This window comes from Piliocolobus tephrosceles, chromosome 1, assembly GCF_002776525.5.
Source record: "Piliocolobus tephrosceles isolate RC106 chromosome 1, ASM277652v3, whole genome shotgun sequence".
Lineage (NCBI taxonomy): Eukaryota > Metazoa > Chordata > Mammalia > Primates > Cercopithecidae > Piliocolobus > Piliocolobus tephrosceles.
In genome coordinates, this window is record NC_045434.1 from 156,930,820 (window position 1) to 156,955,899 (window position 25,080).

The 25,080-nt window shown below is 41.8% G+C and overlaps 1 protein-coding gene across 2 annotated transcripts in view; it reads right to left on the minus strand.

Annotated features, from left to right (window-relative positions):
• AK4 (adenylate kinase 4) overlaps positions 1-25,080 on the minus strand; it is an 86,010-nt gene that overhangs the window by 6,874 nt on the left and 54,056 nt on the right. For both annotated transcript variants that reach the window (XM_023210188.1, XM_023210178.1), the window contains 2 exons: positions 6,403-6,575; positions 432-550 (listed from right to left, as the gene is read on the minus strand). In XM_023210188.1, the coding sequence (XP_023065956.1) occupies positions 432-550; positions 6,403-6,575 (292 nt within the window). The remainder of the gene's footprint in view (positions 1-431; positions 551-6,402; positions 6,576-25,080) is intronic.

Sequence of the window (25,080 nt, forward strand, 5' to 3'; positions counted from 1 at the left end):
TTATGGTTTTAGCCTTTCTTTGTTAAACTCCCTACAGACACTTTCAAGAAGGGACATACCAAAAGTCTCTTCTAATCTTCTATCCAAACCAGATATTTTTATGTGGGAGTATCAACATATGTGGGACCACTATCTCAGTCACTTAAAATTTTAAGAAAATGAAAATAAATCTCAATGTTGTTTTACATCCAGAACAGATAGAGCTGATCAGGTTTGGGGTCCTTATGTTCTAACAGTTTCAGGATAAAAGTACAGAAACTTATCTTTCATGTTCAGCTCCAGCATTTCATCTGACTTCTGGGAAGGTTTTGGGTCGTTAGTGTTTATCTGTCTTAAAGAAACACTACTCTGCCTCAGCCCAGTGTTCTTCCCAGCAGGCTCCACACCTTTCCAGTCTGTCCTTTGTCATGAAAATATCGAAGCACACTCACTTGTATAATTCAATGACTGGCTTTGCCACGTCTTTGTACTGTCTTAGCCTGGCAGCAACTGCTTCAGGTTTATCATCCTCCTGCTGGACTAGTGGCTCACCAGTGACGTCATCAATACCCTACAAATACCAAAGAAAACAATTAATATAGACAGCAGTTGGGCCATTTCATAGGTAAAAACTTTTCTGTGCAAAACCGTGTATTCACCTTTGACTCCTACCACATGAAGAATTAGGCCTTGGTGACAGTGTTAATTGTAAGAGTAGTAGAAAAAGAAATAGCACATTTAACAGTATGTTAACCTTATTTCCTGGGAGCTGACATTAAATCTTTATTAACAGTTCAGATCTTTTCAAACATGTTCCAGTGCTGTTGATAAATGCTACTTTCAATTCAGCCTAAAATTCCATGCAACCTCCCCCAACAACAAACCTTTAGACAATGTGATCTTGGTTCTCTAAATATCCCTAAAACTACCTTGTCTTCTAAAATAAAGCCTGAGTTCTCAATGCAGAAAACAAAATCTCAAAAAACCAACTTGGCTTACTTAGGAAAAATACTAATCTAGGAGAATACAGTTCAGTACCATCTCTGCCAGCTTTCCAATTCTATCCTGGAGCTTCTGTGAAATTTCCCTTATTCAGGTTATTTTACTAGATCAAATAACGACATACACTGTAGGAACATACAAAAGGGAAAAAAAAAAAAAAACTGAAGTGACTGTGTCCTCACCTAAATTATATTACTCAAAAGGGAAGCTGGTGTTGATTTATTAAACCCTTTATTTTAGCTTTTCTTATGTGTTGCTGCTTTCTCAATGTAAAATAAAAAATATACCTTAACTGCTAGTTCTGATTAATACAGGTTTTATTTTATTTATTTATTCATTTATTTATTTATTTAGTTTTTGAGATGGAGTCTCACTCTGTTGTCCAGTCTGGAGTGCAACGGCTCTATCTTGGCTCACTGCAACCTCTGCCTCCTGGGTTCAAGTAATTCTCCTGCCTCAGCCTCCCGAGTAGGTGGGATTACAGGCGCCTGCCACCATGCCCAGTTAATCTTTGTATTTTTAGTAGAGACAGGGTTTCACCACGTTGGTCAGGCTGGTCTTGAACTCCTGACCTGAGGTGATCCACCCGCCTCGGCCTCCCAAAGTGCTGGGATTACAGGCATGAGCCATTGCACCTGGCTGGTCTTATGTATTTGATTTGAAAATGTATATGATTTTCTGCAGTGTGTTTGTCTAATTATTTTGCTAGCTTTCTATTCTCCCCAAAAAAATCTCATGAAGCACATTATAATAAAGTTATAGCTGACATCATACATAGGGTTAAATATTGAACACACTATAAATTTGGGAAAAAAGGCAGGAACTCCCCATTCTCATCATATGTAACAACATTTTATCAGTTGGGTGGGGCACAGTGGCTCATGCCTATAATCTCAGCACTTTGGGAGGCCAAGATGGGCGGCTCACTTAAGGTCAGGAGTTCAAGACCAGTCTGGCCAACAAGGCAAAACCCCGTCTCTACTAAAAATACAATTAGCCGGGCGTGGTGGTGGGTGCATGTAATCCCAGCTACTCAAGAGTCTGAGGCAGGAGAATCGTTTGAACCCAGGAGGCGGAGGCTGCAGTGAAATCATGTCACTGCACTCCAGCCTGGGTGACACAGCGAGACTCTGTCTCAAAAAAAATTTTTTTAATAAAAAAAATGACATTTATTTTAGTGAAACTCTTAACCACAAAAATTAAGGAAAAGAGAAATAGAAGGCATGAATTACAATATTTTTTAAAATGACATATTTAAAGGTGTATTAAAATAGGAATTATTAAATTACCCATGACAATCAGGGACAAACATTCTGAGAATGGAAAAATTATAATTTAAAAAAAAAAAAAAAACCTTGATTTTCAATTTGTTTTAATCTCCCCAGGAATCATAGCTCCTTACAAATTGCAGAATGGACACATTTTGAATTTTGCCTCCCATGTCCATGACTATTACTCACCAGGGGAGATAGTCACAAGAAATAAATCTGTCAGAAGGTAGGCCAGAACAGAACCCAGAGGCACAGGCAACTCAACCGGATAATCAGGAACTGGCTATAAATTTGAAATGCACTAAAATTCCATTACAGCTCAGGGCCTCGGGTATATGACTTATTCTTATGATTTATGAGTGAGCCATGTAATTATCACATGTGTATTCCATGGTTGTTAACCCAACATGACAGGAGGGATGGGGATGGGAGAAGGCTGTATATTACCTCTACTGCCACATTCTTTATTTTACTTACAGTCACAAGGCTCAGAAAATCATTTCCAGAATTTCAGAGCATCAGCAAATACAACCCTGCTTCCAGAAAGCAGAATGATGCTAGAGCAATGGCGCCCCTCCTTCCCAGGGAACCCGGCCACCACTGACATAGGAGTTAAGAAGAAATCACTTATGCAGCTAGTAAGGGGATGAAAGTCCTCAGCAACCCAAACCATTTTCTAACAAAGAGCAGCCTGTAAAGTCCAGCTGCAGACATAGACAAGCAAGCTGGGAGCTTGCACGTGAGAATGCTGGCAGCAACAACCGACTAGACGTGTTCAAGATGGCGGCTCCATCTTCCCTTCTCTTTGTCAGCCCGTGTACAGTAAGAAGCAGACAAGAGGCGGCAGGCCAGGGAGAGTTCATTTGCATAGTAAGATTAGGGTGGGGCCACCAGCCTTCCCTGAGCACTATATAAACGTCGTGCCTGATCCAACCAATCTGTAAGCCCTATGTAAATCAGACACCATCTCCTCACCCTGGACTATAAAATCCAGGGTATCCACCACCAGCTGATCTTTTCCACTTGGAGCGCACTCTGTCTCCAGAAAGACAGCCGTTTCTCTTTCTCTTCTCTTCTGCCTATTGTAAACCTCCACTCCTAAACTCCTTGTGTCCCGTGTCCTAAATTTTCCTGGCGCCAGATGACAAACCCCAGGGTATATACCCCAGACAACATAGCCACTTCACCACAGCTGGTAGAGTTGATCTAGGTTAGCACTTTCACTAAGGTCTTCAAAAGCAGCATGGTAATTGCAGATGTTCTTTGAGAGAAACCCAGGCTTTGAAAAGCAACTCAGTGGTAAGGCTTTTCAAATTTTATAAGAATCTCTGCATCAGTAGGTCTGGACAAAGCCAAAATGTAAAGCATCTGTGTTGGACTTCAGTGTTCCCATCTGTATTGTCAGAACTCCTTTTTTACTCCCACCCATTTTTCCCCCATTATAGCTTCTTGAGACAGATATCAGGAAGGGATCTAATAAAATTACAGATCTTTTGCCTTTTTTGGAGGTGGGAGGCCAGGTCATATTCTGTCGCCTAGGCTGAAGTGCAGTGGCACAATCACAGCTCACTACAGCCTTGACCTCCCAGGCCAATAGGCCTGGCCCACTTTTACATTTTTAAAAGACTTCAAAAGGAGTGCTTAACTCAAGTGGAAAAGTCTCATTGGGACTTTACTGACACAATGGCACCCAGGAGTTGGGAAGCCATTCTTAGCCCCTTGAAGTAATTTTCTATAGTAATTACTGACTCCATCTATATTCAAGTGTAATGTTTCCATAAAGATTAACCTAATAAGACACAATGCCATGTATTCCACATTTGAATGATAACAAGTAATACTACCTACCACCCAAAACTGGAGTTCACTATTATAAAGACAACTCAACCTGTCTTTATCAGATAAATAGTCTTTATCATAAAGATAAACCAAAGAGTCTTTATCAGAAAGAACAATAATTATTTAAGTAAATTTGTTAAAATATCTGTATACATATACCTTTACACATGTCTAATTTGAGCTAACTGTATCAATGTTATACTTTGAGCCTTTTACGGGTAATCTTTTTTATTCCTTTAGCCTTCACTAGTCACTTAACCACCTGCCCACTCTGCACATCAACTATGATTCCTTTCCCTCATCCAGTTCCAGCCCAGGATACAGCCCTCGTGACTTTCTCCCTGATCTTATAAAGCTAGAGATCACACACTCAACACACACCAACAGATATACATATAAAGAGGTGTAGTCACTGTTTTACAAAAATGGGATCATTCTGCTGTTTGTACTTCTCATTGAAAAATACTTCCAGGGCCGTGCGCGGTGGCTCACACCTGTCATCCCAGCACTTTGGGAGGCCAAGGCAGGTAGATCACGTGAGGTCAGGGGTTCGAGACCAGTCTGGTCAGCATGGTGAAACCCCGTCTCTACTAAAAATACAAAAACTAGCCAGGCATGGTGGCATATGCCTGTAATCCCAGCTACTCGGGAGGCTGAGGCAGAAGAATCACTTGAACCCAGGAGGCAGAGGCTGCAGTGAGCCGAGATCACACCACTGCACTCCAGCCTAGGTGATGGAGCAAGACTCCATCTCAAAAAAGAAAAGAAAAAAACTTTCAGAAGATTTCTCCATGTCAAAAAACTATAATGCTTACCTAGTAGAATGGCTGAAATCTAAAACACTGACTACACTAAATACTGGTGACAATGTGCAGAAATAGAAACATTTATTGCTGGTGGAAATGCAAAATCAAATAACCAGTCTGGAAGACGATTTGCCAGTTTCTCACAAAGCTAAATACATACTTACAATCCAGCAATTACACTCCTTGGTCTTTACTAAAAATAGGTGAAAACTTACATTTGCACAAAACTCTGCACATGAATATTTGGAGCAACTTTATTCATAAATGCCAAGACATGGAACCAAGATGTTCTTCAAAATGAATAAACTGTGGTACATCCATACAATGGAACATTATTCACTTACAAAAATAAAAAATAAATCAGCTACCAAGCCTCCAAAAAACACAGAATGTGTAATGCATATGACTAAGTGAAAGGAGCAAGTCTGACAAGCAGACATACTATATGATTCCAATGATATGACATACTATAGAAGGCAAAATTATAAGGACAGCAAAAAGATCTGTAGTTTTCAGAAGTTTGGGGAAAATCAGGGAGGAATTAATAGGTAGGGCACAGGAGATATTATAAGACCATGAAGCAATTCTGTATAAGACAGTAATGATGGACAAATGTCATGTCATTGTGCATTTGTCAAAATCCGGACTATAAAAGAGAAAATGAGAACGCCAATGCAAACTATGAATTTTAGTTAATAACTTTTCTATTATTAGTTTATTAACTGTAACAAATGTACCACACTAATGCAAAATGCTAATAATGGAGAAGCGTGGGTGAGGGAGGGGATTTTCCATTTAATTTTTATGTAAACCTAAAGCTTATCTAAAAATAAGGTGTATTAAGTTTTAAGTAGTGCTAATTCATTCTTTTTACTGACTATATTATATTCCAAGATGGTGTAAATATTCTCCAATTCATTTAACCATTCCCCTATAGATGAACATTCATTTGCTTTTTTGAGATTTTTTTGGTTTTGTTTTTTGGCCACTACAGCAACATTGAAACAAACATCAATGTATACATGACCTAATCTACTAATGCTTCCATTTCCACAGCTATTCTCCTAAAAGTAGCCTGAATTAAATATTTACTTAAAATTCTTAATGTACATTGCTATGTTGCTTTAAAAAGAGGCTAGAAATACTTTAGCTAACAAAAAATGAGAGTACTATTTTCCCCAGATCCCACCAGCAATAGACTTTATTTTTTAAATAAAATAAATATGTAATTATATACATTATATACATATATTTATCAGTAATAAATATAAAATTAAAATTTTTATATTTTGATTTTGCCATTCTAATGGATCCAAAGTGATATCCTATTTAAATACTTAAATGTCCCTTCCCTGACTACTACATTTGAACATTCAAAAAATGTTTTTTAGTCATGTAGATTTATTCTTTTTTGAAAGGTCTACTCATATCCTTTTCTCCACTTTTCAATGGAAATTGTTTGTCTTTTTCTTGTCGGGTTGTGAAAGCACTTTGTATATTCTTACATGTACATGAGGTGGATTGAAGTCCAGGTTATATACTCTTCCGCTAGGAGGGTGAATCCAACGGCGGCTGAGACGATCTTTAAGTGTTTCAAATGGAATGTTCAAACTGATCACTAGATCCACTTCACAGATTTTGTCCAGGGCTTCGGCTTGTCCTAATGTCCTAGGAAAACCTAAATGCCAAAAATAATACAAGTCAAATGCGCAAGATATTGCCCAATTCCAATTAGTTCTTGAAACATTTTCAGTGACAGAATTAAATCTGCATACACCATTCTAAAAGGAGCTTTACACTATCTGGTGATGGGATAATTTGCATCCCAAACCTTAGCACCACATAATAAACCCATGTCACAAACCTGCACATGTATCTTCTGAATCTAAAAGTTGAAATTATTTTTTAAAGAAGAGCTTTAACCAAGAATGTCTATCTCCATAAATGTAATATTAAAATAAAATATGCTATTCTATAACCTAGCTTCTGCATGTGGAAGACTCAAAGATTAAGGAATCACATGATAAAAATTTAAAATGCGCTAAACTAAAAATCACTAAACCCGTCCTGGCTCTAGTCCGTTCTCTGCTCTTAGGTACCTGTGTGACCGCAGGCAAGTTACATCACCTTCATTTCCACTTCTGTTAAAGAAGTGAAGGGAAAATATCATATCTTATATTCTAGCCGTTTGTGAGTAGGTTCTTAGGTTAGCAAAACTAACTATATACATTTATTTTAGAGTCTAAATCAACGAAAGTATGATCCTCCACCCCAACCTTCACCTGAGTCTGCACTTTAACCAAAGTAGGCAATCTAATTAATAACATGGTGACTATCATAAATACTGTATTGTATGCTTGAAATGTGCTGAAAGCTGATTTTAAGGATTCTCGCCATACACATAAGAAATCATACCTATATGAGGTGATGGATATGTTAATTATTAAACCTGACTGTGGTAATCATGTCACACTGTATGTATCAAAGCATCACGTTGTACACCTTAAATATATACACTTATTTGTCAAGTATACTGTGATAAAGTTGGAAAAAATTTTAAATTGTTTTAAGTCTATTTAAAAGATTTTAAAGGGAACTAGAGTTTTTAAATCTATTGGGATACTGTAAAACTTATTCTTCCTACTTTTCTAAATGTGTGGAAATAACAAAATTAAAATTTGGGCTCATGGGCATCTCTTCCTTTTCTGATTTAAGTATAAGCTCTGGGTGACCATAGGAGTTAGGTCATATGACCCCAAATTACACTTTTCTTCAGAGACTGACCTCTTTAAATGTAACTCCAGGTTTGGCTCGGGTAGGGCTGCATAGTGGTAACTTTTTCCAAAATAAATCACTCCAGTTTATCTGCTCTGACAAAAATCTTGCTGGATCTAATATCACTTTTTTAAAAATGTCTTTATATCCTAGTTAGGTAAAAGAACCAGGTGGATGAAGAGCTGAAAGTATAATAAAAGATGGAATATCCAGAAGAGAAACTTTAAATCCATTCAGATAAGAATACCAGCCCATCTCTTCCCTTCTAAATTGGAAGTATCAAGATGACAACTTAAAAATGGGTATTCATGGCCCTGTAGCACTTACAATTCAAAGAACTCCTTTCCTTACTGTAGAAAGTTGGTGGCTCAAACATGAATGTGCAGCACTGCATTGAAACCCCTAAGTCTGTGTGAATGCCAAGCTGATTTCTGAGTGCTCACTGAATTGAATGCGACAAAATCCACCCACACTACTGCTTCAGATACCTATTGCTTGTAAACTCTCCAATATTCTCTCCAAAGCCTTCCTTACTGCCTGTGAGCCATCCACATAAAATCCCCCCTCAATGACTGTCAGGTTCTGCCTTTCCCTGGACAACCCACTCTTCACTAAAATGTCAAGATGACAATTGAAATAAAAAGTTGCCTGCAAGGCCAGGCACAGTTGCTCACGCCTGTAATCTCAACACTAGGAGGCCAAGGCAGTGGGATCACCTGAGGTCAGGAATTCAAGGCCAGCCTGGGCAATGTAGAGAGAACGCATCTCTACCAAAAATAAAAATTTAAAAAGTAGCTGTTACTGGTGATGCACACCTGTAGTCCCAGGTACTTGGGAAGCTGAGGTGGGACGATCACTTGAGCCCATGGAGTTCAAGGCTGCAGTGAGCTACAATCACACTACTGCACTCCAACCTGGGTGACAGAGTGAGATAGTAAGCTCCTGTCTCAAAAAAAAAAGAATAAAAGAAAGAAAAGAAGATAGAGAAACAGAGAGAAAGAGAAAGAAAAAGGAAAGAAAGGTACCTACAGCCCAAACAACCTCAAGATCATCTATAAACTCTTTCCCCCAAACCTCCGCTGCATCAATGAAAATCATTTTCTAAAGCAGTGGCTTCCAAAGTTATCTTCATTGGAGTACAGAAAGAAAATATTTGAACCTTGGGGAAGGGGGAGGCTCGTTCTTTCAAAAGAATGTCGTATTAGTGGACGGGCATGATGGCTCATGCCTGTAATCCCAGCACTTTGGGAAGCCCAGGCTGGTGGATCACTTGAGGCCAGGAGTTTGAGACCAGCCTGGTCAACATGGCAAAACTGCATGTCTACTAAAAATACAAAAATCAGCCAGGCATGGTGGCACATGCCTGTAATCCCAGCTACTAGGGAGGCTGGGGCACGAGAATTGCTTGAACCTGGGAGGCAGAAGTTGCAGTGAGCTGAGTTCGTACCAGCCTGGGTGACAGAGTAAGACTGTCAGGGAAAAAAAAAAAAGGTATCACATTACTGAAATTGCATGGGTAAATAATTTATACATAATTATCCATATATTGAAGATGTAAATTCAACATTTTCACTGATAAATGTAAACAAAGAATTTTAGAGATCCCTCTTGTAAAGACCTGAAATCTTAGCGACAGTCCCTGCCTTGTGTTCTAGCATCTGTGACCTTGACAAGAAAAGTCTTTATATCCTTCAGATAGAGGTTGAGAGCTTGGGGTAGGGTAGGGGGTTGGGGTGGGGGCTGGCGGGCAGTAATCACTAGAAAAGAATAGGAAGCTCTGAAAGATAATGTAACATTAGTTTCTCCAACAAATAAAAACTCAAATCTTATTGGCTAGTTTCCTTGTCTAATGAGGGTACAAGCAAGTCTGCTCAGCTGAGCTCTGGAGCCCTCTGGAGGAGTAAAATGCAAAGTGTACAAGATAGGTTGAACTCAGCAAGACAAATTTCAAAAACATGTTGGATAGCACCTGCTACCTACTGGACTCTCACATTCAGACCTGCTAATGACCACAGATGATAATGAATTTCCAGTGGTTTAGACTACAAGCAACAGGTACCTGAAGCTGGTTTAGAAGGAACAACTATAGAAATAAACCATTCCACAACTTCAAGCATTCTCCATTTGATGAGACATATCAAAATCATCAAGGAAGACTCAAAAGAAAAAATCAGGGCCGAGTGCGGTGGCTCAGGCCTGTAATCCCAGCACTTTGGGAGGCCAAGGCAGGTGGATGACCTGAGGTCAAGAGATCAAGACCATCCTGGCCAACTTGGTGAAACCCCGTCTCTACTAAAAATACAAAACTTAGCCAGGCATGGGCAGGCACCTGTAATCCCAGCTAATCAGGAGGCTAAGGCAGGAGAATCACTGAAACCCGGGAGGCAGAGGTTGCAGTGAGCCGAGATTGCGCCACTGCACTCCAGCCTGGTGACAGAGCAAGACTCCGCCTCAAAAAGAAAAGAAAAGAAAAAAATCAGTGATGATGGATGCTCAGATCCTGTCCCAGACTTCCTAGAGTAGAACATCTACGAGTGAGAGCAGGACTTGGGTATTTCTAATATTTACCCCTGATTCATGACAAACCACCAAACTTCTCAGTGACAGCAACAGTGCAAGTATAACACTAAACCCTAATCCGCCCCATTTTTCTGTCAGGCTTAACTCTACTTCTAAGCAGGTAACAAACCACCTTGAAGAACAAGTTGCCTCTATCTCATTTCATCAGAAGACAGCTGGGAAGGAAAGTCCCAAACACATGCAAATCTTTCCAGATTTACGAAGTCCCTAACTTAGTCACCTGTTTGAGCAGTTCTTCTCCAGAGGTGCTCATGTACTTGTCCAGTATCTTACCTCTAAGGAAAGTGGTGGCAGGGGAGCAAGCATGGTGTATTAGTAAGAACAATGTACCAGACATAAGTCAAAGATCTGGGTGCCACTCACTATTTCAAAAGTGAGGAGAAGCAGCCTTAAGGTAGACACTCTCAGGACTCAATATAACACATTAGGTATAAGCACATGCTTTGAAAACAGACACACCTGGATTTAATCCCTAGATTTAACTCTACCTGGAATCAGACACACCTGGATTTAATCCCTGGCCTTTACCTAGCCATAGCTATGAGAACTTTGGCAAGTTTCATATACTCTCGGATCCTTAGTTTCCTCAGATATGAAAAAAGGGGCTGGGCACAGTGGCTCATGCCTGTAATCCTAGCACTCTGGGAGGTCAAGAAGGATGGATCCCTTGAGGTCAGGAGTTCAAGACCAGCCTGGCCAATATGGCGAAACCCCATCTCTACTAAAAATACAAAAATAAGCCAGGCATGGTGGCCCACGCCTGTAATCCCAGCTACTCAGGAGGCTGAGGCAAGAGAATCGCTTGAACTCGGAGGTAGAGGTTGTAGTGAGCTGAGATCGTGCCACTACACTCCAGCCTGGGCGACAGAGAGGGACTCCATCTCAAAACAAACAAACAAACCACCACCACCACAAAAAAAAAAAAAAAAAAAAAACAAGGGCACATTAATTTGCTAGGGCTACCACAGACTGGGTGGCTTAAACAATCCTGGAGGCTGTAAGTCCAAGACAAAAGTATCAGCAGGGTTTGTTCCTTCAGAGGCCTCTAATTGATTCATAGATGGCTGTCTCTCCTGCTGCCTTCACATGGTCTTCACTCTATGTATCCATGTCCAAATGTCCTTTTCTTATAAGGACACCAGTCAGATTGGATTGGGGCCCACTCTAATGACCTCATTTTAACTTAATCACCTCATTACAGATCTTATCTCTAAATATAGTCACAATCTGAGGTATTGCAGGGGCTGGGGGGGCGGGCGGTTAGGGCTTCAACACAGCAATGCGGGGTCAGAGGACACATCCACAACTCAGCCCATGACAAAGGGTAATGCCTACTGCACATTGCAGTTTGAGGATTAAAAGTGACAATCCCTGCCAGGCGCGGTGGCTCACACCTGTAATCCCAGCACTTTGGGAGGCCGAGGCGGGTGGAGATCGAGACCATCCTGGCTAACATGGTGAAACCCCGTCTTCACTAAAAATACAAAAATTAGCCAGGCGTGGTGGCGGGCGCCTGTAGTCCCAGCTACAGGGGAGGCTGAGGCGGGAGAATGGCGTGAACCCGGGAGGCGGAGCTTGCAGTGAGTGGAGATCGCGCCACTGCACTCCAGTCTGGGCGACAGAGCGAGACTCTGTCTCAAAAAATATATATAAAAAAACGGTGGCCAGGCGCGGTGGCTCAAGCCTGTAATCCCAGCACTTTGGGAGGCCGAGATGGGCGGATCATGAGGTCAGGAGATCGAGACCATCCTGGCTAACATGGCGAAACCCCGTCTCTACTAAAAAAATACAAAAAACTAGCCGGGCGAGGTGGTGGGTGCCTGTAGTCCCAGCTACTCGGGAGGTTGAGGCAGGAGAATGGCGTAAACCTGGGAGGCGGGGCTTGCAGTGAGCTGAGATCCGGCCACTGCACTCCAGCCTGGGCGACAGAGCGAGACTCCATCTCAAAAAACAAAAACAAAAAACAAAAAACGGTGACAGGCCGGGCACAGTGGCTCAAGCCTGTAATCCCAGCACTTTGGGAGGCTGAGACGGGCGGATCACGAGGTCAGAAGATTGAGACCATCCTGGCTAACACGGTGAAACCCCGTCTCTACTAAAAAATACACAAAAAAAAACTAGCCAGGCGAGGTGGCGGGCGCCTGTAGTCCCAGCTACACCGTAGGCTGAGGCAGGAGAATGGCGTAAACCTGGGAGGTGGAGCTTTCAGTGAGCTGAGATCTGGCCACTGCACTCCAGCCCAGACGACAAAGCAAGACTCTGTCTCAAAAAAAAAAAGAAGAGAAAAAAAAAAAAGGTGACAATCCCTGTAAAATGTATAAGATGCAAAGTGCTGGGCACGTGGACAGTGTGCTGGTTAACAAACAGTGGCCGCTGCTTTTGCTAGAGCTCACCTAGAAGCTCAGCTCATTTCCCAATCCAATACAAAAGCAGCAGCAGGAAAGAAAGGTCCTCATCCACCCACATTTAATTTCCCACATTTAATTCCTTTTCTGGGTTTTTTCTAAGAGTTTGGGGGAGTCCCTGGTACTCTCTGTGGCAGTTACAGCTGAGCACAGGTAGTCATTAGTCACAGGGAGCTCAACCCCAGCACAGCACAGAACCTGGGCACAACACAGCCACTACTTCCATAAGCCTCCTTCCCTTGGTTTCTCAGTTTGCCCCTTTCATTACCTACCTGACTCTTTAATAGTAAAGCTCCTTAATCTACTTTCCTGATCCGGTTCAACACCTTATCATGGTGGGGTTTCATTTGGATACATTCAACACAAAGACTTACTCTTAAGCTGTTGACAGTACAACAGCTTAAATACTCACTTAGTACTCACTCTTAAGCTGTTGATGTACCTTGAGGCAGCAACATGGCACAACTTCTAAGGAACTAGTACACGTGCAGGCTGTGTTAACTGTAACTAAGGATCCAAATCATGAAAAGTGGCAGCTTTGTGGTATTTTCTGTAGTGAGTGCCCTTTTCTAGAAGCATTCACAAAGCCAAGACAACTATGCCTTCGAAGGAGCTGGACTACATGGCTTCCAAGTCTGCAGCTCAAGCAAAGATAGCCTTTATGCTTCACATATACGAAACTGTTCACAAAGCATTTCTATAAATTTACTTATCTCTTATTCTTCTCATTAACCCTATGAGGTGGACAGAGAAGTTATTACCCTCAGTTTAATTAAGTTTGGATTCAGTGAAAGCCAACAGCACAATGCATATGACATCAGGTCCTTAGATTTCTGCTAAAGTGCTCTCTCTTTCTATCCAACGATGCTGCTGTATCAGGCATATAAAAAGTAATTGTTAAAAAGAATCCTCCAGCCTGGGCAACATAGTAAGACCTCATCTCTACAAAAAGTACAAAAATTAGGTGGGCATGGTGGTGCCCGTCTGTAGTCCCAGCTACTTGGGAGGCTGAGGTAGAAGGATCGCTGAAGCCCAGCAAGTCGAGGCTACAGTGAGCTGTGATTGTGCCACTGTACTACAGCCTAGGTGACAGGCCAAGATCCTGTCTCAAAAAAAAAGTTGAGGGAGGATCCTAGGCTGAGCACAGTGGCTCATCCCAGCACTTTGGGAGGCTAAGGTGGGAACATCACTTGAGCCCAGGAGGCAGAGGGTGCAGTGCACTGAGATCGTGCCTACAATGTTACCCCATCTATCTTTCTTCTACCACCTAAAGAGCAGAGCATCACGGTGGCATCCTTATCATCACAGTTACCACTTGTAGAGCATCCCTGATGTGCCAGATATATTACATGCAGAGGAAAAGCCAAAATTGTACAGGCTTGCAAAGGCCTACCCATCTGGGCCTCTGCCCTGCCACCTCTCTCACCTCATTTCTCTGTCCATGTTTCCATGCCAGCCATACTGGCGTCCTTGCAGCTCTCAAGCAGGCAAGCATGTGCCCACCTTGGACATTCACAGTTCATGTCCCCTCCACTTTTGCTCCAGACTCCCATGTATATCCTCAGCTCCTCCAAATCTTGGCTCCAGTGGTGCCTTGTTAAGACTTCTCTAACTGTACTCTACCACATGCCAACAATCCTATTCACCCTTTATTTTCCTTTTGTTTTCCTTCAGAGTATATATCACCATTTGCCATGTATGATTTACTTTATAAGTGTTTCTATTCCCACCAGAAGTAAGCTAAATTAGAGTAGAACATTTTAAGTTATTGTTTACTGCTATATCCTTAGTGCTGTAAGAGTACTTTGCACACAGTAGGTGCCGAATAAAAATATTTGTTGAATGAGCATATATTATCTCAAAAGTCACAATAATTCTGTCAGGTAGGCCTTATCCCCATTTGAAAACTGTAAAAACCAAGGCTGGGAAAAGTGAAATGACTTGCTCAAGATCACATGATAAGTGATGAACCTAGATTTAAATCAAGTGCTATTTGTCTCTACAATCACATGCCATGTACCACACCATGCTGTCTTCCTCCTGAACAGAAAACGGCAGACTGTGAGAAGCAAATTCTCAGACAGAGAGAAATGCCTGATCCTGATGTCTGTGACAGGCAGCTTACAAAACGACTTGAGGAATCCAAATCTTGTATGGCTTCAGGAACCGCCTGATCCAGCACTGCACGTACAGATGATTTTCTTCCCATATACACACAACAAATGTTCTGCACCTTGCTTTTTCTCTTTGGAGATTTTTTTCTGCATAATACATATTACTGTCTCATTCTCTTCTGCAGAGACAGGGTCTTGGTTTGTTCGCTGGGCTGGTCTTGAACTCCTGGCCTCAAGCAATCCTGTTGCCTCAGCTTCCCAAAGTGCTGGGAATCATTCTCTTTAATAACTGCAGACTACAGCATGGTTTGGATAAAGCATAATTTAACCAATCCCCTAATGATGGACATCCAAGTTGTTTCCAGTCAAACTGCAATGAGCATCTTTGCACATGACCTGAAACACATGACTAAGGGAAAGTTGCTTCACAGTTAGAAATATGGATCCAGAGGCAAGCTGCCTATGTTTGAGGTCCAGCTAAGCCCCTTATTTGTGACCCTGGTTACTTTACTTCTCTATGCCTATGAAAATAATAATACCTAATTCATAAAGTCATTATGAGAAATAAGTAAATTACTATATGTAAATTCCAGAATAGTGGCTGGCTCAGGATAAACTGCATGGCAGGGGGCGGGCAGTACTTGGAAAAAATGAAGGCAATGTGGGACCGGAGGTAAAAAGACAAACAGCAGCTTTGAGAACAAGAAAGACATGAAGGATAAAGATAGATTTGAGCTTTCAGAAAAGGATGAAAGACACACTAGGAGACAGAATAATAAATACCACCACCACCATCACCCAACATGAGATTTTCACATAGGAGAAAGTCCTCAGTAACAGAAAAGACAAGAAAGAAAGTAGCATCCTAAGGGGAAAGAAGGTTCTCTTTATTACAGAAAGTGGAGACTTCTGCAAATAGCATGGGTATGTGGCGAGGAGGGTGGGGGAAACTCTCAGGAAAAAGGATTCCAGAGGGTAAGGTGAGGAGGGGAATCAATAATAGAGAAACTGAAACAGATATAAAAGAAAGGAGAATAAGAGGATGGCTTACCTTCCTCTCAGAAATAAAAGGCAGAGTTGGAAGTGACTGGCCTCGAAGAGTGCCATTTTCAGGGCAAGTGTGGTGAACTAGACCCAGCAGTGGTCACAAAGACCCTGGGGATAGGCTAAGGCTGCCTCCAAAGTTAGGGGTGCTATGTCACAGGTGTGGGTGCCACAGGTCCTGAAGAGGGGCTGTCTCTCACTCTGCTTAGACATAAGGGCAAGGGCTCTACAAAGTGAGTAGCAGTCTTTATTCATCTACAAGACTTTTAAAATATGGATACTCAGCCGAGAAGAATGGCTAATACCTACAGTCCCAGCATTTTGGGAGGATTTCACTTGAGCCCAGGATTTTGGGAACAGCCTGGGCAATGAAGTGAGATCCTGTCTCTAAAAAATAATTTAAAATTAGCCAGGCATGGTGGTGCGTGTCTTTAGTCCCAGCTACTCAGAAGGCTGAGGCAGGAGGATCACTTGAGTCCATGAGGGCGAGGCTGCAGTGAGCCATGTTCACGCCACTGCACTCCAGCCTGGGTGACTGAGCAAGACTCTATCTTAAAAAAGAAAAAAGAAAAAGAAAAACATACTTTTCAGCCACAGATCCTAACTTTAAGGCTTCAGGGCATACAATATGAAATGGTGCCTTAAATGGTGGATTCTATAAAGTAGCCTGGGAGCTTCAGCATTCTTTAAATTAATCTACATCCGTGTCACAAGCCTGAACAAATCAAAGCAATTCAGGTGTAATTCTCACACCAATCAGCTGCCAAGAACAGAATGTCAGATAAGGTACAGTCAGACCAGCACATTTTAAAGCATTTTTAGCTGAGGGTCATTATCCAGCCAGTAAGATCCCCTGTGGGCAGGGATCACTGACCAAGCGGAGTAGAATGCACACTCAAATTCTGTCAACAGGTGGCAGCATTTATAATTTTTCCATTTAGAGAGAATTACAAATTGAAGTATGCTTTTACATTTACTAAAAGTAACACTCCAAGAAAGGCTTTCTAAATGACTGACTAGCGTTATTCTAGGTTCCTTAATTAGTCTATTCCAAATGTGAATATATTCCATTAATTGTTGAAGAAGTAGAAATGCCAATAGCTAACATAAAATAAATATCATGTTTAAGCATAGACTGCTTGCTTTCCTCCTGTTAACTCCTCAGAGGGGACTGTTCCACCGCATGTTTCCACACCAGACTATCCCTATTCCTCACTCCCTAACCAAGCCTAGAAAAGCTGCTCACTCTTTTCATTCAAACAGCCAATCCAGACTGAAAGCTGAAATTTTATATTTTTAAATTTCTTCCAGAATCTGTCTTGTTATATCACTAATTGTGACATCTACAGGTTGTTTTTTTTAAAGACCCCCCAAGATATATACTAAGTGCAGTGAGATATCATTAAATTCCTGACTGGTATTGCGTTCCCAGCAGTGCTGGCCACTGGACCTTGGCACCTGCTCCTCCCAGCCATGCCAAGAGCCCAAGGAAGGGCAGCTGAAGCAGGAGGTGCCACAGCAACAAGCTGAGGCAGTGGTGGGGAATAGAAAGTAGGACACTTCTGTTTTTCTAATTTGGAGTGCATTCACTCTGCAGGAAGGGTACAGAGCCAGAGTCCACCACCACATTTCCCAGGCAGCAAAGCAAGCCCTCTGCCTGATGGAAATGAAAGGGCAGTTCGGAAGGGCAACTTCCAACATCCGCCTGGGGTTGGCAGCTTGTGAAAAGGCTGTGCGACATCAGCCCCCTTCCTACCTCCATTAAGATCTGGAGCTAACATAGTTGCTTCAGACCACCGATCTCTTCCCAGTTGTTGAGTAAGTAAGAACCAAGTTACAAAGGCAAGCCATTGTTCATGACAATCAATCACTGAATGATTAGCTTAAAGTCAAAAGCAGGTGGCTGGTTATTCTTCCACAGCCTTCCCTAGCCCAGGATTTCAAATCATTCACACCACGAACTGGAAGCCTTAGTAGCAAATTAATCACCACCAAAACCTGCTTCATAAAGGCCTTTTCTCTCTCCTATCTTATACTTTCCTTATCTGTTTACACAATGTTTACTTGTATATTTGTATCAAAGACCTCCAGATTCCATGTCATCCAGTTATTATTAAAAGATGGTGAAAAGCAGCAGCAGCTGTCCTACTATTAAAAAGTCAAAAAACAACAAATGCCAGCAAGTTTGCAGAGAAACAGGAACACTTATACACTGCTAGTGGGAATGTAAATTAGTTCAGTCACTGTGGAAAGCAGTGGAGATTTCCCAAAGAACTTACAACTACCAGCAAAACCATTATTGGGTATATATCCAAAGAAAAATAAATTGTCCTACCAAAAAGACACATGCACTTGTATGTTCATAACAGTACTATTCACCATAGCAAAAACATGGAATCAACAGAGATGCCCATCAGTGGTGGACTGGATAAAGAAAATGTGGTATATATATACCATGGAATACTACACAGCCATAAGAAGAATGAGATCATGTCCTTTGTAGCAACATGGATGCAGCTGGAGGCCATTAGCCTAAGAGAACTAGCACAGGACCAGAAAACCAAATACCATGTGTTCTCACTTATAAGGGGTAGCTAATTGAATACACATGGACACAAAGATGGGCACAACAGACAACAGGGACTGCCTGAACCAGGACCGGGGTGTAGAGGTTGGAAAGCTACCTGTCAGGTACTATGCTACCTTGGTGACAGGATCATCCGTACGCGAAATTTACCCATGTAGCCGGGCGCGGTGGCTCACGCCTATAATCCCAGCACTTTGGGAGGCTGAGGCGGGCAGATCACGAGGTCAGGAGATCGAGACCATCCTGGCTAACATGGTGAAACCCCATCTCTACCACCAACATAAAAAAATTAGCCAGGTGTGGTGGCAGGGGCCTGTAGTTCATGTAACAAACCTGCACAAGTATCCCCTAAACCTAAAATGAAAGTAGAAGTAAAAAAAAGAAAAAAGAAAGAAAACAAAAGCAGCAGCTGTGCTCCAGATGTTGGCAACTGAAGTTTATGCTCTGTCCTATCACTCTGTGAGCCCCATACTCCCCACCGTGCTGAGAGCTCTAAGAACCCACTTTCTGCTCATGGAAGCTTCCTGGGACACTAGTTACAGATCCCAGGGTTTCACCTCAGGAAGCTTATAAGTTAATAGAAAAAGACCCCCAAAGCTGAGGTGGGAGGATTCCTTGAGCCCAAGGGACTGAGGATGCAGTGAGCTGTGATTGTGCCACTGCACTCCAGCCTGGGTGACAGGGCAAGATAGAGGCAGGAAAGGAGGTAAGGGGGAAGGGAAGGGGAAGGGAGGAGGAAGGAAAAGAAAGAAAGAAAAAAAGACTTTAAAAACCTAGATATGCTACAATCACTGATTGTGATCCACTGATAAACAGAAGATAAGTACTCCAGAAAATTTGGTTTTAAACCACAAGTGTGCATCTTCAAAGACGCTTAGGGAAATAAAAGATGAATTCCTTTCAGGTAGGAATTCTTGGGGAAATTCCCAAATGGCTTCACTGCGATCCTCTGGGATCATCACAATGATTTTTCCTGAATAGAGACACAGATAAAACTGTTACCTTATAACCCTCATTCTTAAATAAGTTATACTAAAATCACTGAGCCCTTTTTCCATAAGGGCAAATACATATTCCACTGAGGAAGGAGCTGTCATCTGTAAACCCCTTGTTTAAAGGCTTTTCCGTTTAAGAATTCTGCTCGGTTTGTTGTGTTTTGTTTTGTTTGAGACAGGGTCTCAAATGGAGGGCAGTGATGCAATCATAGCTCACTGCAACCTCTAACTCCTGGGCTCCGGGTTCCTCTTGCCTCAGCCACCCCCCACCCAGGTAGCTGGACTACAAGCAAACATCACCACACCTGGATTTTGTGTGTGTATGTGGGCGTGCGCACACGTGCATGCAGATGGGGTCTGGCTTTGTTAACCAGGCTGGACTCAAGCGATTCTCCTCTTTGGCCTCCCAAAGTGCTAGGATTATAGGCATGAGCCACTGCGTCTGGCCTGCTTGCTTGTTCTTTGAATATAAGTCCCCATATACAAATTAGGGGAAAACTGGTCCCACTGTATCTCAATTAAGACTAAAGAAATTTGTAAATGATTTCACCATAGGCCCGTATTTCTATCCCCAGAAAAGTAACAGAATCCAAGTATACCTTCTAAAGGCTCAGCTACAGATTGCAGGCATGACCTGTCTACAACTGGACGTATAAGTCTTTACTATATGCCAAGCACTGTTATAGGTACTGGCAATATAGCCATGAACAAAATGGACATAATCTGTGCTTCTGGGGCCTGCACTGGGGGTGCACGGATAGGGGAGGAATGGAAAATCAAATATGCTGATAAATTCATAATGTCACATTAAAATAATGTAAGAAGAGTGACGTGGGTAGACAGAATGGTACAAGACAGACCTTCTGAGGAAGTGTTATCTGTGTAGGGATCCATATCCAGCAATCCACCCAGATATCTGGAGACAGGGCACTGCTGGTAGAGGGAACAGTAAGTGCAAGGGCCCACAGCACAGGTGCATGGCACATACAGGTTGAAAAATCAAACAGTTACGAAATATAAACAAAGTTTCATTCTCTCCTGCCTCAAAATAAAAGATAGGAGTGTGCCTGAAAGTAGAAGGAAACACAGAAGCAAGAAAAATTTAAAGTATAAAGACAAAAAATAGAATATCAATAGAATATCCAATATAACTAGTTTTATTGAAATAGAAAATCTGAACAAATGACAAAAAGGATATAATACAGGAAAACTTCCCTGAAAGAACTGAATTGCAGATTCAGTCCTATATAGAGAGGACACACTCTATATAGGACATACATAAATAAATAAAAACAACATCAAGTTATTCTATTGACTTCAGGTATGAAGAAATAATCGGGGTGAAAAAAATCTCCTTGAAACAGGTGGAAAAGGGCTGTGCACAGTGGCTCACACCTGTAAATCCAAGTACTTTGGAGAGCTCAGGCAGGAAGATTGCTTGAGCCTAAGAGTTCGAGACCAGCCTGGGCAACACAGCAAGACCCTGTCTAAACAAAAAATAAAAAACTAGCTGGGCATGGCAGTATATGCCTGTAGTCCTAGCTACTTGGGAGGCTGAGGCGGGAGGATCCAGGAGTTTGAGAGTGCAGCGAGCTATTAATACGATTGCACCATTGTACTCTTGCCTGGGTGCCAGAGTAAGACCCTGTCTCTATTTAACAAATAAAAATAAAATAAAATGGGGAACAAGGCCAGAAGACAATGAAACAATGGTTGCAATGTTTTGAAAGACAAAAGAACAACTCAAAAATACCAGAGTTAGCTAACTGTAGAAAAATTAGACATTCCCAAACATATTATGAGCTTTTCTGCATGGAGGGGAGAAGAGGGAGGGACGAAAAATAATATCCAACAAAATCCACTCAACCCAGTGTTGAATGAAAAAGCTGTGTTAAACAGCAGTACACTTTTACTCAGATATAATTCACATACCATACAATTAATTCATTTAAAGTGTACATTTCAATGATTTCTAGTATATTCACAGATATAACCAAGAGATTAATCAAAATAAAATAGGTAGAGGTGGGTAAAAGAACCAGTGCATAGAATTCATCTAAACTTTTTAAATGTAAGAAAAAAACTGAGGAATTACATTCGCAGAAGAAAACTATAATAAATTTTTAATGACAAAAGCCAAAAAAATTGGGAGAGACGAAGGGTGAGAGGAGGTTAAAGGAAGTATAAATTCCCTCATGGTTCACTGTAGAGAGACAATGCCTCCTGTCTAAATTTGAAATGTGAATTTAAAACAAAACAAAACAACTGTCAGTCTAGTGGCTTTTATAATGTTGAAGAGCTCTCATAGGAATTAATATCCTGGGTGATGAAAAAAGATTTATCTGAAGCTCAGTAATAATTCCTTCAGATTCACTTTAGTTTTGTTATTGTTAAATTTCAGTAAAATGAAGGACGAGTACGGTGGCTCACACCTGTAATTCCAGCACTTTGGGAGGCCAAGGCAGGTGGGTTACTTGAGGTCAGAAGTTTGAGACCAGCCTGCCCAACATGGTGAAACCCTGTCTCTATCAAAAATATAAAAAATTAGCCAGTCATGGTGGTGTGTGCCTGTAATCCCAACTACTTGGGAGGTTGAGGTAAGAGAATCGCTTGAACCCAGGAGGCGGAGATTGCAGTTAGCCAAGATTGTGCCACTGCACTCCAGCCTCGGTGACAGGGCGAGACTCCATCTTTAAAAAAAAAAAAAACAGTAAAATTAAATACTTTTTTAAAGCATAGAAAGTCTGATGCCTTCTTACACATTTCTATCTACATATGTGCACAGGGAGGTATCTAGAATGATGCTTTTCAACTGTTCACCCTGGTTGTTTGTGGCTGGTGGAATTTCAGGTGATTTGTTGCTTTCTGTTGCATTTCTCCGTATGGCCTGGATGTTTTATAGTGATCATGTATTACAGAAAAAGATAAAACTAAATTCTCTGCAGTTTTCCACATCTCATTCTCCCTTTATCCCTAATCAACCTGTCCATCTCTCCAAAATCTGGGTTCTCTTATTGGTGACAGGACAATCAAGAGTTTTATATTGTTTTGTTTTACATTACTACACAAGGTTTAACGAAAGAGGGGTGATTTTTTTTTTTCTTTGAGACAGAATTTCGCTCATCGCCCAGGCTGGAGTGTAGTGGCACGACCTTGGCTCACTGCAAGCTCCATCTCCCGGGTTTACACCATTTTCCTGCCTCAGCCTCCTGAGTAGCTGGGACTACAGGCGCCTGCAACCACGCCCAGCTAATTTTTTGTATTTTTAGTAGAGACGGGGTTTCACCGTGTTAGCCAGGATGGTCTCAATCTCCTGACCTCGTGATCTGCCCGCCTCGGCCTCCCAAAAGGCTGGGATTACAGGCATGAGCCACCGCGCCCGGTCAATCCAGTTAACTTTTAAATGTTGGAAATAAAGTTAAAAAATATGTTGTTTACACTTTTAAACTCAAAGTTTTAAATTTTACTTTTAACTCACCCTAACTCATTTTTAATATTAACTTTGACGCTTATTCAACTCCCTGATTCTAAATTTCATGAAGGTTTAACTTTTGCCCCTGTCCACTTGTCCAGCCTCATCTGCTCATATTTTCAGCTCCAGGGTTACTCAACTACTTGTGGTTTCCAGAACACACCATGTTGTTTCATACCTCTAGAGCTTTTCCACGTGATCTTCCCTCCCTCTAAAATGTGCTTCATTCCCACCTTACAAATATGATTCTGGGTGTCGGCTTCTCCAGGAAGCCTTCCTAATACCTCCCTCCCTCACCTTCAAAAGAGGGTCTTCCCTCTCTGCACCACCCGTCACCTTTCACTCCCTCTTCACTGGTGCTCCTAAGACCCTACCTATTCTGCAACCATTTGTGCAGCACTCCTGGACTATGAGGTCAGGAAGCATGCTACTCCCTCTTGGGAATGACGGATGCCTAGCTTATCAAGACACAAAAAATGTATATTCAATTTGTTTATTGATCCATGAACCAAGCTTTTCTAAGGTCTAGTCAAATATGTGTAAACATATGTTTTCCATATTGTCCCCTTAATGTTCTTTAATGTTAAAATCTAGTCAATCTCTGAGACACACATAAAATAAGCCACCATTGTCTACTATACTATGGTACAATTGTTCCTCACCCCAAAGCAGCAGTCAGATCAATCAGAAGAAAAACACTGGAAATGGACATGGAGGACAGGAACGCAGGACAGAATCTATATTAAATGAGAAAGAGAAAAGATCCAAGGCTTTATCATGTTTTTCAGTCAGCTACTCTGAGCTCATATTGACATCAAGGGTGCAGAACGTACGAAAAGTCACTAAGAGAAAAAGTGAGTTACCAGGGTTTTGATTTAAATTAAAGAAATTAAAGATAACCCTCACTGCCTAGGGTAGCAGCAAAGCTAAAAACTGGCTGGTGGCTCAGTGGCTCACACCTGTAATCCCGGCATTTTAGGAGGCCCAGGAGGGCAGATCACCAGGTCAAGACATGGAGACTATCCTGGCCAACATGGCGAAACCCCATCTCTACTAAACATACAAAAATTTGCTGGGTGTGGTGGCACTGCCCGTAGTCCCAGCTACTTGGGAGGCTGAGGCAGAAGAATCGCTTGAACCTGGGAGGCGCAGGTTGCAGTGAGCCAAGATTGCGCCACTGCACTCAGCCTGGCGACAGAGCAAGACCCTGTCTCAAAAAAAAAAAAAAAAACAGCTGAAAACACCACTGGATTCTGAGTATCAGGAGAGCCAGGCCCCACCTAGTCTCTTTGTTGCTCTACTGTGGTGTCTGGCACACAGCTGCTGATCAATAAGTGCTTATCGAAAATTATGAATGCTTAGCACCAGAAGAAATTCATGCAATCACCTGGGAGCATTAACAAAGGAGTAGCAATAGCTTCAGTGGAATCAGCAGCTAGATACAAAGTCTGATCAGGCTGTGTAGTTTGATAAAGTGTGTAAGAAGATGGCAGTGTGCTAAAATTTCAGGTCACATGTCACCCAAATGTCTCTTCATAACTTAACCCCACTGAATAGTGGTATTTCCTATGTAACTCAACCAGTATTACTCTGTTTAGAAAACTGTTACCTAGACCAGGCACGGTGGCTCACACCCGTAATCACAGCACTTTGGGAGGCCGAGGTGAGCAGATCACCTGAAGTCAGGAGTTTGAGACCAGCCTGGCCAACACAGTGAAACCCCATCTCTACTAAAAATACAAAAAATTAGCCAGGCATAGTGGCAGGTGCCTGTAATCCCAGCTACTCAGGAGGCTGAGGCAGGAGAATCGCTTGAGCCCGGGAGGCGGAGGTTACAGTGAGCCAAGATTGCACCATTGCACTCCAGCCTGGGCAGCAAGAGCAAAATTCCATCAAAAAAAAACAAAAAAACCTGTTACCTAGTCTTAAGTGAAGCAGATACTCTTTCTTCTTATTGCCTATCTTCTTCCAGCAAAGTCATTTGGTCTTAGTGCACTATTTAACTTGAAATTAATTATATGTCTACAAATTATTTTATTTGAGAATATACAAATACTTACGTTAGAAAGTACGAGTATCCCTAACAGGAAAATCTGAACTCTGAAATGCTCCAAAATCCAAAATTTTGAGCGCCAACATGATCCTCAAAGAAAATGCCTATTGAAGAATCTCAGATTTTGCATTTTTTTTGGATTAGAGATACCCAACCAG